This window comes from Diorhabda sublineata, chromosome 9, assembly GCF_026230105.1.
Source record: "Diorhabda sublineata isolate icDioSubl1.1 chromosome 9, icDioSubl1.1, whole genome shotgun sequence".
In the NCBI taxonomy this organism is placed as follows: domain Eukaryota; kingdom Metazoa; phylum Arthropoda; class Insecta; order Coleoptera; family Chrysomelidae; genus Diorhabda; species Diorhabda sublineata.
Genome location: NC_079482.1, coordinates 8,758,469 through 8,773,575, shown reverse-complemented (window position 1 = coordinate 8,773,575; position 15,107 = coordinate 8,758,469). Strand labels below are relative to the sequence as shown.

General features: G+C 32.1%; 1 protein-coding gene across 1 annotated transcript in view; it reads left to right on the top strand.

The window, feature by feature from the left end:
• The window catches only part of LOC130448760 (serine-rich adhesin for platelets), a 262,356-nt gene that overhangs the window by 222,774 nt on the left and 24,475 nt on the right, over nucleotides 1-15,107 (top strand). Inside the window, exon 5 of the mRNA XM_056786265.1 lies at nucleotides 4,595-7,080. Within this exon, the coding sequence (XP_056642243.1) occupies nucleotides 4,595-7,080 (2,486 nt within the window). The remainder of the gene's footprint in view (nucleotides 1-4,594; nucleotides 7,081-15,107) is intronic.

The window sequence follows — 15,107 nt, the reverse complement described above, 5'->3', positions numbered from 1 at the left end:
AAACCTTCGATGCAGTATTATTTCTGACATTCAAGATAGGGGGAAATTTATTCCTGCAGAGGGAAAGGTCCGTTCCTGACGTTAACCATATTCTACATCAATATGTCCCCATCTCTCTCAAAAACATAGCAACGAGTATCGCTCTCTCTCCCCTTCTCTCTGGAAAAATTATCTTCTCTTAATATTAAAGGGCAATGCTTTAACAAAGATTGATATTTTTGTTTGTCTATTCAGTAACTCCAACTGTTCACTCTATTAGTGTCCACAAACTAGTGTTTGTATTGTCTGAATTCTTAGTGGTTTTACGAGGGTTGTCTAAAAATTTTCCGATCTCAATCTGTAGATGTCAAGTAGAGAAATATATTTTCGTATGCGTTGAGAGATTCTTAATAAGGTTTCAGCCATTTTGGATACTTAAGTAAGTAAAAGTGACTCGTTATGAAGATTTTTTTTAAATGGAAGTAATTGAATATAAAGTTGTCATTTACTGACGACAACCGTTTAGGACGGCCAAAATCTGCGACAAACAGCAATATTATTGAAAAAGTTCACCAAATGGTACTGGAACATGGTAGTATTAGGGCTATAAAGATAGAAAAAGCCATAGACCTGTCAAAATAACGCATTTACCATATACTGACCGAAGAATTATGTACGAGTAAGTCACATTTGCTTATTTTGGATATAAAGTGCATTCGAATGAGCATTTTTCAGGCTTTATTGACGCGGTTTAAGTCCGATAACTGTGGATGAAAGACGGCTTATCGGCCAGAAAAGTTATGGCGATCGTTGTTTTTTTTCGAGACAATCATGGAATTATGTTCATCGACTATCTTTAAATAGGAAAAATAATGAATGTAGAGGGACAAATCGCAAAAATGCGACAGAATTTGAAGAAAAAAAGTGCTTTTCCACAAGATCAACGCGCCCGTACATAAACGCCTATTTTAAGGAAAACGAAGTATTATTGGAAGGGTTATAAAGATGAATAACATCGCTCGAAAGAGTGTCTAGAGACTTTAAAGGAGACTATGCTGAAAATAAAAATTATTTTAAAAGCAAAATGACTTGTTTATTTGGTCGGAAACTTTAAGGCAACCCTCTAGACCTGTGCAAGGGTTTATCACTTAAATGGTGTAGTAAGACTTGAAATAAATGAAATTTTTATCACATATACATAGGTTATCTTTGTACCTATGTTATATTGAAATGGTTTAACAGGACAATGACAACTCTTCTTGTTTAAACAGGATTTTGTGTATATTTTTGGAATTGGTTTTTTTGTGATTTGAAAATCTTGAAAATAGTGAATTTAGGTTACTACAAAAATATGAGAAACGATGTGTATAATATAGAGTTCGAAAAAGAGAATGGTGATAATAGAATTATGGCAAGAAGCCCTTAAAGATATTTTAAAGTAATAAAAAAATGTTGCGTCTACTTGTATGACGTAAAGTTAGCATAGAAAGCGGTGATAGTGGCAGTGAATAAAAATTAGCTTCTGGTAAAAATGCACATAAAGTTAAGTATAACTATATTCAACTCATAAATTTCAAACTGTAATGTTATTATCAAGATCATCGTTTTAATCATTGTAAAGATCTATGAATATATTAAGTTCTTGTTTATTGAGAAGTAACCTGAATTATTTGCTCATCAATGTCTTATTTAGATTATTAAAATGTATATAAATATCATATTAACGTTTCGACGATTTGAAATTCCATATAGAACATAGATTAAAAACCATCTAGATATACAGGGGGATTTGATCAATTCTTTATAGTAAAAAAATCCTCTAGAACATGTAATGTAAATATTTTGTTTACATTTCAAACTAGGTTGTTTCTATTTATAATAGTATCTTTCCCTTTCATTTTATAAATAAAACACGGCTTATTGACATTTCTGTTGGTTGCATTCATGAGATTTCTATGAGTAAATGGAAAATATACTCATAACTCCATAACTAACATATTGGAATCTAAGTAAAAATTTATACATTATAGAGGGTGTCCCATGAATAATGTTGATTTACAATGTTCATTTTGTTTATTAAATTATCATACAAAAAGAAATTCTTAATAATACTTATCAAGTACAGCCTAACATTCATCAAGCTCTTTGATTCCTTAGTAAAACTATTATTTGGGCTTAGATTTTCAACGTTTGAATTAAGTTCTTCGATCTTATTAAGCGTAACTATTCATCTTGTTATAAGAGAAGTTGTTCGGTCAACTAAACCTGGATATTTGTCCTATACAACCTCATACATTCACATCAGCTGCCCACGAAATACCGCGGGATTGATAGCTTGACCATTTGGAATGATTTCGAAGAACATTAAACCTTCATAATTCCACCAAGCAACATAGCAAGACTTTCCGCTACAATCGACAACTCTTTGCGATGGGTTCTGGTAATTGTACTTTGTCTAACTAATTATTTTTCATGTTCAGGCTGTTTAGAAAAATCCATTTTTCATCGCAAGTAACAATGCGTCTAATAAAACGATCATCTTTCGTTTGGTCACGGAGTACACACATCTAGTTGACGTTTCTTTTCAATTTCGATTAAATCATGTGGCACAATTGGTATACTTAGAGGTTCCAAAGGAGTTCCATAATGGGCAAATGCTGGTATCATGTTAGTTTTCTACTGCTTATCTTGTTACTTCAATATCTCACGCTTTAAACGTTAACGATCTTCTATCTCAACTATTATGAAACCAACAATGCGCCGTGTCCTTTTCTCAAAGTTCACATATTTTCTTTGCTGCTATGGTTGCTTCAAACTTTTGGTTCCAATAGTGTCTTAAAAATACACAACTTTCATATATATTGCACTCCATACTATTTATTATAAAAACGTACTGCGTCGTCAGTAAACAAAAACAGAAGGATTATAAAAAAGCAATTTCAATATTTATAGAATTAGACTAGTCTTAACAAGTTACATGTTCAAATTGAGGCGTAGGATTTCTTATTACTTATGAGACGCCCTCTACATAAGGAAACCTTCTAGTATAATTATTTATGACATGTTTGTAGGACTCTTTATGTAAAAACTATCATTTTACAGGAAACCAAGTTCTTCTTTATATGATTATATTAAGAACAATGTCTTGTGATCGTTTATTCCTTAGTAAATACGATTTATATGAAGAAAGTGTTCATTTTAACTCAAAGCTTAGTCATATGAACGTAAACTTGATATATAAGGTGCAGTAGTAGCCATATAGTCACTTGAGTGTGAAAATTTTGAACAAAATAAAATCACCAGTATTTTTGAATTTCACGTGTTTGAATAAATTGTTACTAACAAATAACACTAGTCATTATTTATATTTTGATAAAAGTTTTATCTATGACCTAAATTATTGAGCATTTGGCACTGAGGCATTACAATGAAACTATTATAAACTAATTAATTATTATTGATTCGAGTTTTGGTATTTATCGTGACTAGAATTAGTCGAGATTAAAATTTATCAAATGAAGAATAATTATTGATAGGAATAAAAACACAATGACTATGTAGAAAATATTTTTTTAGAACTACATTTGCTACTAAAGGAAATGAAACTAATTATGAAAAAAATATTAAAGTTGAAACTGATAACACTGGAATTGAGAATAAGAAGACATTCAGGATTTTTATCATGTAGATATCATTATACCTTTCTTTATAAAATTCTTGAATGAAACTCAATACCTGCATTAAAGTGAATAAATTGATTTTTTTAGACAGAGTTATGCAATGAAAAAATTGTTCAATATATTTAACATAATAGTACAAGTTAAAAACCAAAACATAGTTTGGAAACAGCCTATAGTTGGTTGCAAATACATTATCTTGGTTTACTTGTATGTAACGGAATCTTTCAACTACATTTTAGAGTACTTTAAAACGTCGGAGTTTCTTGATATTTCGCATACTTATCAAGGACCGATGACAAACAATAATTTCATAAATTCATGCCTTCATCCTGATCAGATTTATTGGTTTTTTTTGTCATACAATTTTTGGTAGTGTCAACTACTGAGGGGCGTGCTCATCAAATAAAAGCGATTAAAAAATTACATCATTCCAATACAAAAAAGCGTGGGGTCCTTGATGACCATGGATGTTAATATTTTATATTGATAGGTATTGATATAAGTCGAGTCATTAGAAAATGATCTTTGTGCCTAAAAACTACTAGATTTATTCAGTAGCTAACAATAAAATATAAATCTATATATACATGCCTTGTCCACATTGTCCACAAATGTATTTTTAACTTGTACTATTTGATTATTATTTTTTTGTTGTCAATTTTCAATTTCATGATCCAAAATCTTTAATTTTTGTTCAAAATTTTCAAGACTAAACATTTGCTACTACCTACCCCTCTTATAAATATATCCACTAACTGAGTGCTGTCGATGAAAATAGTCCCCAAATCAAAAACTTGTCAATAACAAAGCATGCAGTTTGGCTTTCCATTAAAAAGCGCCATTGTAAATATATTTCTGTCATTATGGCATTCAACATTCACATAACATCGACACTCTTGCATCCTATCAAAACATTAATAACAATTCATTAACAGGGAGGAACCATCCTCACCAACAAATAGCCACGAGACTGAATGTTCCACATCTGGTGCTGTATTAAGAAGTAAAAGTAGCGACATCTTACGAACATCTAAAAAAGAATCACCGGAACCGAAGAAATCACATTTCAACACTTTGAAACAATGGGGAAAAAGTAGATACGATAAATTCATGAACAAAAGTTCCGAAGGAAAATGCGAAAATAAAACTAGAGATAGTAAAGAAAGTATTGATGATATCAATGTCTACGAAACAGTCACTACAAAACGTAAGAGAGATATAGAAAAAGAAAGAAGAACACACGAACGAAACTCTTCTATATCTTCCTCTGAAAAATCCAGTATAAATGTACCCATTTCGAATCCGTTGTCTTCAGTTATGAATATAGCTGTAAAATTGAGAGATAGTTCAGCTCAAAGGAGATTGAAGAGGCTAGGAAACAGAGAGGAACCTCATTCTTCCAGTGGAAATTGGAGTGCTAGTTCTGAAAGCGGTAGAGCTTCTATTGGTTCAGAGATAACATCTACAACTCATCCAAAATCGACAGCATCGACGACCACATCCAGTAATTCCTTGAATCAACAACAACAACCTGGCTCGGTGAATAGCAGAAGAAGATTTAACGTAAACACGTCCACATCTGGAAGCGTCACCAGTGAAGGCACTTTAACACCAGATATTATTCACGATTTACATGAAGATGGCGAAACAAGCTCAGTATATTCTTGTGATACAGAGGGTTATTATACTTCCTTCCACATGGATAGCGGTCTTAAGACTCTCAAAGAAGAAGACACACCGCCTACACCTTTACATTCCACATCAGCATTTTCAAATTCTGACTCAAACAATACAGTATTATCAGCTGAGAACGAATACGAGCTGTTTGGTAAAGGCTCTACTTCGACGACAACTAGCTCTGCAGGTACCGTCTGCACAACTTTAAGAGCTGCCGATAGCAATAAATCTTTAGTTATAGGCCCAGCAGTACCTGAGAGAAAAAGTTCTTTATCAAAATTGTCCAACAAGTCTAACGAAAGTACATTAGAAAGAGATTTCAGTGATAAAACGGGCACCGTCAAAAGAAGTCCTGCTGCGAATATTAAACCTGTGGTTGTAGCTATTATCCATAAACAAAATGACGGAGATGTATCGCCGGATAGTGGGCACAATACCTCTAGTTCCCCTATAGAGTCAATCAGTAGCCCTAACGGTGTTAGAAGTGGTTCAGATTTCGAGTTTTCTGAATCTTCTGATATGGAAGGCCCAGAAAGAATAGAACGAATCAGAGTAAAAACTACTATTAACTCAAGTCGTATTCCGTCTATGTGTGTTATAACACCACCTCACAGTGATGATGAAAGTGAAAATAGCAGTAATTCTTCTCACAAAAACTATGAAAACCAACTTATAGAAAACAATGCGGCCAATAGAAAAAATAATGATGTTGAAAATAAAAGCGAATCCAGTAACATTCAGCATATTATTAGCACATCAGTAAATGGTACAAATAAGTTATCATTAGTAAGTGTTAATCCGCAATCAGGTTATGCTACAATAGAAAGATTAGATCAACCAGATGGTGCAATTGTAACTACTGAAACTAAATCCAGTACTATGCGAGCTCCAAGTCCTAGTGGAGGAACTGTAACTATAAAAGAAGAAATAAAAACATCACCTCCTCAGCCTATAATTAAAGCGTCTTTACTACCTTTAAACAATATGCTGGGTAGACTCAAGTCAAATATAGTGAATTTCGCTCATAAACGGGATCGAAGTAAATCACCAAACGCTAATAAAGATCAATCACTAAATAAGTTGGAGGATAAGCTGTTTGACGCTGGAGAATACGTAACAATAGCTGACGTGAGAAATAATAATGAAAAGTCTGTAGTTAATACAGAAAATCAACACACCAACTATATCCAGGATATTGTAAATAAAAATTTAACTACAGTTTTATCGGGGAAAATAAGAGACGCAGAATACGTGAGTCTCAATGAACTACCCTGCAATGAAAATAATAATATAACAACTACTACTTCAGTGGATTCTTTAGAACGAAAAAGACTAGGTGCTAGGGTTCTGCTAGACGCCGAAGGAAAAGTTGTCTATAGTTCAGATAGCTTAAGAAGAAAAGGTGCTCATACTACTTTTGAGCCAGGAAAAAATGTTAAACCAACCAACAGTCCGTCTCCAAGTCCCTTACCTGTCCATAGAACAATAAAATCCGTAAGACCCATCGCTAATTCGCAAAATCAAATGATTGCCACTGTACCCGCTGTAGAATTCAACCGTCCGCTATCACCACAAACGCAAAAAATAGTAATCAGGGCTAACACAGGAACAGCAGAAATCGTCAGAAAACTTCCATCCACGATCGTAACACCGGCCACCAGTCCTACTTCTCCCAAGACCCAAACTTCTAAAGGAGCTTATGTTAATATGCAAGATACCGGAACGAATCCTACTCACGAAAAAGGTAAGAAGACCCATGTTCCTAAAATACGCACCCCTAAAACCCTCACTAAAGTCAATCCCATTCGCAAGAACGGTAAAATCAAACGGAGCGACAGCTATCGCATCGCTAATGCCCCGATCACATTAGAAATGTTGAACAAAAAACTGGAAAACCTGGACATAGAAGATCAGATTGAGAAAGAGATCGCGAACGAGCTTTGGAAGGATCGAATAAATTATCCCGCTACGGTTTCGCCCGTTATTTCTCCTAAGCTTTGTCAAAGACAATGTCGCGTTTATAGTCAGGAGCATGCGCAACGCATGCTGCTTGCCTCCCCTACGCGCGTCATAATTCCAAGCGATAGTAAGGAAAATAGAGTTAGGGTGCTCTCTGCGTCAGTTACAGATACGGAAATTTGGTAATGAGCGAAATACGGCAGTGGTGTAATAACAAAAGGGTTTTGGTTACAGAGAAAATGTATGAATGTAAAAATATAATTTCATATTTTAGATATTGAGAGAAATCGATTGAAATAAACCGTATTCAGAATTTTGTTTTTCAAAAAATAATAGACTCCAAGTAATCATGCAAATGGATGTCCGCACTGCATCCTCCCGTTACTTTTTGTTTCCAAAATGCGATTACATCGAATAGCTCGTCAAGATCTATCTGTATATAATTTTATTAGTGGGTTCGTTCTTTTCTATTCCGTGACACTAAATTTTAACGGGACCAAGGATGTTAAGTTAACAATTTCATTACAGTTTTACTTCAAAGTTCTCCCAAATAGATCATTTATTACCATTGTTCTATTCAATGATCTGTATTATTTATGACAAGTTTAGAGATTATTCATTTTCTTGCTTGAGGCCAAATAGAATCAATAGAAAACAAATCAGGGTAATTTATTATGGTTTTAGTATATGCCAAGTATTTCATTATTCCGGTTATTGTTTATATTTATGAAAAAATCTAGAAAATTAAATTTAAATTATAAATTGACATTTCTTAACGTAAAAGTGTGATCCATACTTTAATTCTCTTACAATGACATGTATAATGTTAATTGATGAGATGTTCAAAACGTTTTGGCAACATTCTAAGCTCAAATAAAACTATCCTATAGCCAGGCGTGATCGACCAAATCGTAAGCGTTATTTTATTAAGTCATTTAAATTAAAAAGTTTACTTTTGTTCACAATGTCCATATAAAGAAATCTAATAATGTAAAATCATCTGTCTACCGATTGAGAAATCTTCCATCAAGGTACTGCCAGACATTTTGTTGGTAATGTGATTGTGCACCATTTTGCTAAAACAATATCTCATTCAGTGGAACTTGAGGGTTTCTTGAAGCAGGACGTAAATTTGCTTAAGTTGAAGTAGTTCCCAATAACGATCGCCATTCAAGAATCCCTGCTCAAACATAACCTTTTGAGGGTACTGCTTTTTATTTTGCCCCGCATAACCAAATTCGCGGAATTGCTTATCTGTTTTATCAATTATTCCCCGTTTATTAAGACATTTGTCATGAAATATGCGAGATACTTCCTGTTGTGTTAGGGTTTTTTCTCCGTAACCACTTATTTGAAAAACTGTTATTTTTGAGGTTAAGGAATTTGCAATAAAAAGTAAAATACATGATTACAAAACAATCTCTTTCTTGCCATAGGTCTTCGGTTAGTTATCTTTCCTGCATATAGTTATATATGCCCTCTCTCCAGTTTCTTCATGATTTTTCTCTTCTCCTTTTCTATTTTGGTGTCCATCTGTTTAGGTATTCTGTTGACTGACATTCTTGGTACATGAACATACTAAATAGTTGTTTGGTTTTGATGTTTGATGTTTTGAAGATGGGGATCTCACGGTCACCTTAAAAAATGGTAATTTAGAATTAGAATTTAACGTTTTTAGTGAATTTCCTTGATTATATACAATAACTGAAATAAAGAATAAAATTATGTCTTTTGGAAAAACATTGACTAATTATTGGACTGTTTAATTTTCTGAAATCATTCAATAATCTGTTTCTCTCATATTCTCTCATCTCATTATTTTTTTTTTAATTGAGAAAATACTCAGCCCTCGATATTATTACGCCACTGTTACCAAAACAAACTGCGTTCCCGTTCTCCGGCGAATCAATGGGACGTTCACCCCACGTTTCGACTCCCGATTTTTCTCCGCTACGTCACTATCATCCTGCGTCTGGATGAGATGCAAGTCGGTTGTGGTTCCTTCTTTATTCCCAATTTTCCCAATCCGCAATCCTCCCGCTTCGGTGATTGGCCATATTCACAATGCTATAATATCGGCTTGGTGGAAGAACTGCCACTAACTTTGATGAATATGGCCGATTTGTCAACATGTCACATTTGTTTTGTATTTGGGACGTTGTTGTGAGATGTTCGAGTTACTTTTGTTGTGACTTCGATTTTTTGTTGTATCACCTTGTTCCGGTGGTTACACACTAGTGAGTTGTAAGTAAGATTTGTGTTTTTAGTATTTTTTTTTGCGTAGAAGTAAATATAGAGTTTTCCATAAGATCGAATTGAAGTACAACGAAATAAACCTAAATGTAATATGAATGAATAATTAATTTTACTTGAAATTTCTAATTATTTTGAACGTATTCTACAACCACTTTCATTTCTGTTGCACTAAAGAAATAAAAGAATCATTAAAAAATACAATCGGAATTTAAAATGAGAACCGAAATGTATTCCAAAGTATAGGATTTATTCAATTCTTTAATGAAAAATATATATTTCTTCTCTAATGTAAACAATATAATTTAAGTATATAAACTTCGTTTTTTATACATATTCCAAACAAAACAAAATCAAAATACTTCCAAAAAAACTTTTATTCATCTATAATATTTTCTCATGCAATTATAGAGATACTACTTTAGATTGACTTAATATTATAAATATATTTAACGTATTCTCTTAATCAGTAGTGATTCAAACAGAATCCTCACAATGTTGCCAAACTGGAATCATAACTATTTAGTTAGGGAAGTAATTGAATGGAATTGTGTTGAATAATCAGAATATTCTTTATTTATCCTATTATACAGATTTTTTTCTTAATTTTTTCATTCTGAAAACAACTTTCTATGGAATTTTTTTGACAGAATACATATTTCTACTTATTGATTTTTTCTTTCCCCTTCTTAAATTATATATCAAATAACTCCACTTCATCAAACAATGTCTTGTAGTTGTTTATATATTTGTCGGAATATACCTAATGACAAATATTTCAATGAAATTTCTCATTAAACAAAGAATTGAGTAAAAAATTTCAAAATGAATATTATAAAATAATTCTACGAAGCCTTTTGACTAATGTAAGTTTTGAAACACATACTATATTTACTCCTATATTTAGTATCACATTATTTAGATACAATCTTTTTCTACTATTTCTGTTTCTGCTACCACTGAATTTTATTAAATCAGATTTAACATAGAAATCATATAAATAGAGTTCACTACTCTTTCATCTTTCATCAATTTCCAACGAATAGCTATCCTCAGAGAAATATTACTGCTTTAACCATATTTTCCACTTATTCTTTTGATGCTTTATCACTTTGTTTACAAGTTGATTTGTCTTTTCGGTGCTTGGACTCCGGTTTAAATGGTACCATCATTTTATATAAATATTGTTGTAGTTTGTGACTTATTTCATTGAACTAGATTTTTTGTCAACTGAAATAAAGTTTAGTTTGTAACAAATCTGATCGTTGTATTTGAGATGCAATAAGTGTTTTGTTTCTACTTTTTCTAATCATACAGTGTGAGAAAATTAAATTTTCATTACACTTATTATATTTTTAATTCATTATGTTTATAAAGTTCATTTTTCCCTACTATAGACTCTTCGTAGTCTTCTCGTAGATTAGAGTTCTTGTTTGCTGTTTCTTTTCACAACCTGGTTTTCATTTCCGTACAATATTATTGTTTTGTATTTTTTTTAAAGTGTCTTCGATTTTGAAGTCTTGTGTCCTGTTATCCTTATGATTATTCTAAAAATTTGTAGTGAGATCTCGAATGCCTATGTGCGCGACGGTTCATGATCACATACATTTTAGTGAACATAAATCATAATTCGTATACTAATATACCTTATTTTTTTTATTCTCACTGTAACAATTCGAAAGAGTCGGTATTTCGTGTATTTTCTCATTATTAAGGGGCTAGATTGCCTTGAGATTGAAACGAAGTCGCAGTTCTTGCCTCGTAACAAATTTAGCTGTTCTTCGAAATTATTAGCACTGAGATAGAAAAAAATACACCACCCAATAGCTTCTATTTAAAACAAAAATGGAATATTGTTCAATCAGTATCTAATATCGTTCGTGTATCTAGAAGGTATATGGAATGAAAGAATCATACGAATTAGCCTCTAGTTATGAATACAATGGGCACTATAACAATCTCTTGATTTACAATATATGACTCATTTTCAAGTTATTATTTCAATGTAACAAAAACAAAGTGGTTATTGAATATTTGAGTGACGTTTTCTAATTTTTCTATCTCTTTTACTTCATTTTAACATTCTATTTAATTACCTTCGCATCAGTACATATCAATAGTAGATGGCTTCACAAGGAACGAGATAGAGCTTATCGGAATTTTATAAAAATACTCATTATTTGAGAAACTTCTCTAGCTTAAAAAATTTGTATCTATTTTGAGTATATTATGAATAATAATTTTAAGAGACCCTCGGTCTCGTTAGCACTAAAACTATTTTCAGTACCTCATTGCGATCTTATATATTTTGTGTGTTATGTAGTTTTTTTGTAGTTTGTTGCTACTACTATGATTCATATAGCAAGAATCGTCGAAGGAAACATTTTCTGTAAATATAGTTTGTAAAAAAAGCATAATTTTTGAAGTATAACAATTACTTTTTCCATAATTACTTACTTACAAATTTATATACTTTTTCTACAGTGAATTTTCATTTTTTTGTTAAATGTGTATTAAAATTACTAGATATATGAAAAGCAAGCCTGCTGTTCATTATGCACTTGAAGAATTTGTTGTTAAAAAATTTTGAATAGTATTTGGGGATTAATAATTAAAAAGTTCTGTTTCAAATAAAAAAATGTATGGATTCAAAATTTCTATAAAGTCGTCTTGGATTACTTTTGACGTGTTTGCAATAGAAACTCAATCACGATAAAGGATTAAAATTTATAATCCAGTCATGAGGCGTAAAATAAACTTTTTTCTCCCAAGAAGTATGAAATTTCAATGAATTATTGGAAATATCTTGGTTTCTATTTGCAAATAAGTCAAAAATTATTTTGAGCAATAAATTTTTATCCCTACATTTTTTATTTGAAATTTTTTTCGTATATTTTAATGTTTTTAAGATATTTACGAAAAACAGCTATTTGAGGTAATTTTCAATTAGTTTTTCTCCGAAGTTGAAATCGACATATTTTTAACAAATTCTTTGATTGTGTAGCGAAAACAAATTATATTGAAACACGTAGGTTTGCCATCCACGTAGTAATCAGATTTTATATCAATATTTCTTTTGAAGATTGAAGATTTACTGATAACGTCCCTTTTAATTCCATTAGCTCATTAGTAATCTCCAGTAAGAGTACATTTCTTGGCTGTTATCACTATATTAGTCCAGAAAATGGATACATAAAAGACATTGATACAATTTCCACTTGATGTGGGTGCTGCTAATAATAGTTTTATTAATAGACTTTTCACAGAGTAACTCGAACAATCTCAGTTCACAAATTTGGCCACACATTAAGCACTACGTATTTTAGTTAAGCACAGGTTATTTTGTATTAAAGTGTGTTAATCTTTTGTCTTCCTATCATGTATGGTAACTTTATGAGTGAGTTATGTGATATTTCTTGTACTAAGACTGATTCACTTTCATATTCAAACATCTTAATCATAGAATTAATCATATTTGTGCGATGAAAGGGTAGGAAATATAACGTGCAATAAATGTTAAAAACGATTCAGGCGAAAATTTAGATATAAATGTACCCCTGTACAGATTACGGATACCGTCATAAATCATTTATATCGTTACGATTTTGTTGTGTTGTGTAACAAACTAAAAACGAAATTATTCACCTACAATACAGATCAAATGAAATTAACATTTCACTAGTTTTTGTTACTTGTGGAATTCTACATAGAAATAATTGAATTATTATTGAAAATTACGGTTATGGTTAATTAATATTTATCTAATTTTTATTTTTATCAGTCAAGTAAAATCGATTGGTGTGCTAAACGAATGTACTATAGATGCTTTTAATTGTTGTAATTACATTATAGAATCAATTTGTCGAGATATTCTTTACAAATCGGGGCAATGCTCTTTATATCTAAAACACAATGAATCAATGTTTACAACTTTTCTTTGTTTACTTTCTATTATCTTATTTGAAATATCTGTTTCTGTATTGATTAATGAAAATTGTTTGTAAGCTACTTACCAGGTTTGGACCTCAAGTGTCTATTCATATTATTTTCCTTGAGAAACCACTACAGTCTTCCACTCCTCTCTGCACTGATACTAGCATTCGGCTAGTTGTTTACAAACGGTTAATCATTTTGAAATGTCCCTTCAGATGTGTTTTCAATGTAGAGAAGAGTAAAAGTCAGCAAGACTCAAGTCAGGTGAGTTAGGAGGTTTACCAGCCACATTGACCCAAAATCCGTTCATTGAAATTGCGCTGATATTTGTCGTCCTCAATTCAATAATCAAAATCTCATGAATGGTAATTCGATTTTAATTCAGCTGGTGCCCGATGATTCTGATCATCAACCAACAATTTGAATGGATTCCGTCGGCATCATCGGTTCTTCTGATTACATATTCATCTTCTGTCAATTCTCGTCCTCCTAAAAATGCCTTAAACTATCCGAAACGCCTAGACCTTTGCTTCATGTCCAATGACTATAAACAACTTGATCAAGTTCAAACTAGTATCTAGATTTACTTTCGAAGAATAGCTGATAATTTGGATCATTTTGAATCATGTGCAAAGTTAATTGAAAGAGAAATTTTGTGTTCTATTCAATGATTTTAAAACACTTACTATTATACAGTGTGGCGTAATAGACCGTGCATATTTGAAAAATAGATTAAAAAATTGTGAAGTAATATTTTTTTTTAAATAATACTATTTAAATGATAACCCTCTTTACGATGGCACTCCTCTAACTGCGACAGGAAACTACTGAAAACAGTAATGCTGATGTTATTGCTGTCGCTTCACCAAGGATATTCTCCTTGAGCTGATCGATGTTTTTCAAATTATTACTGTAGACTTTGTGTTTGAGGTATTCCCATAAATAAAATCAAGAATTGCCAAATGTGGATTACGAGCGTGCCATAGAATATCATCTCTTTTCGAAATCGGTCTGCTTGGGGATATATGTTTCACAACCCAAGTAGTAGTAGTTACGTCTTTCTAAAACCAAGTCCTAGATTTCACTATTCTTGAAGTTTCAAGTTCTCGAGCCGAAAAACTTTTCTACATCGCAACATAACATTCTTCGGTATTAAGAGTTACATTTTGCCACAGCGCATTTTTAAAGAAAAAGAACCAATTATTCTTCTGCTAGAAATTGCTGCCAATACGGTCACTTTAGCACTATTCACTGGTTTTTGCCACTTAGTTTAGGATTCTCAGCGTTCAAGTAACGACAATATGGAACATCCACGAACCCTTTGATATGACAATGGGTGTTATCGGTGAAAAGAATATTGTCAGCCTTTTCTAAAGTCACATTCTTATAACTCTTGAGTTAATTGCAGATCATGCAGTTGCAGCTTAAGATCAAACCATTTAAAACGCTTCACCCACATTTTAATTAAATTGACACAAGGAGCTTCACTAATGTGCCATGGTCCATATTCAGGATAATACCCAAAATTGCCTGGTAGCAATCTATGAACTACAGTTCTCGTGGAATGTGCGAACGCAAAATGAGAGACGCTTTCCGTGATGCTTTGTGAATAAAACTCCATGAGCG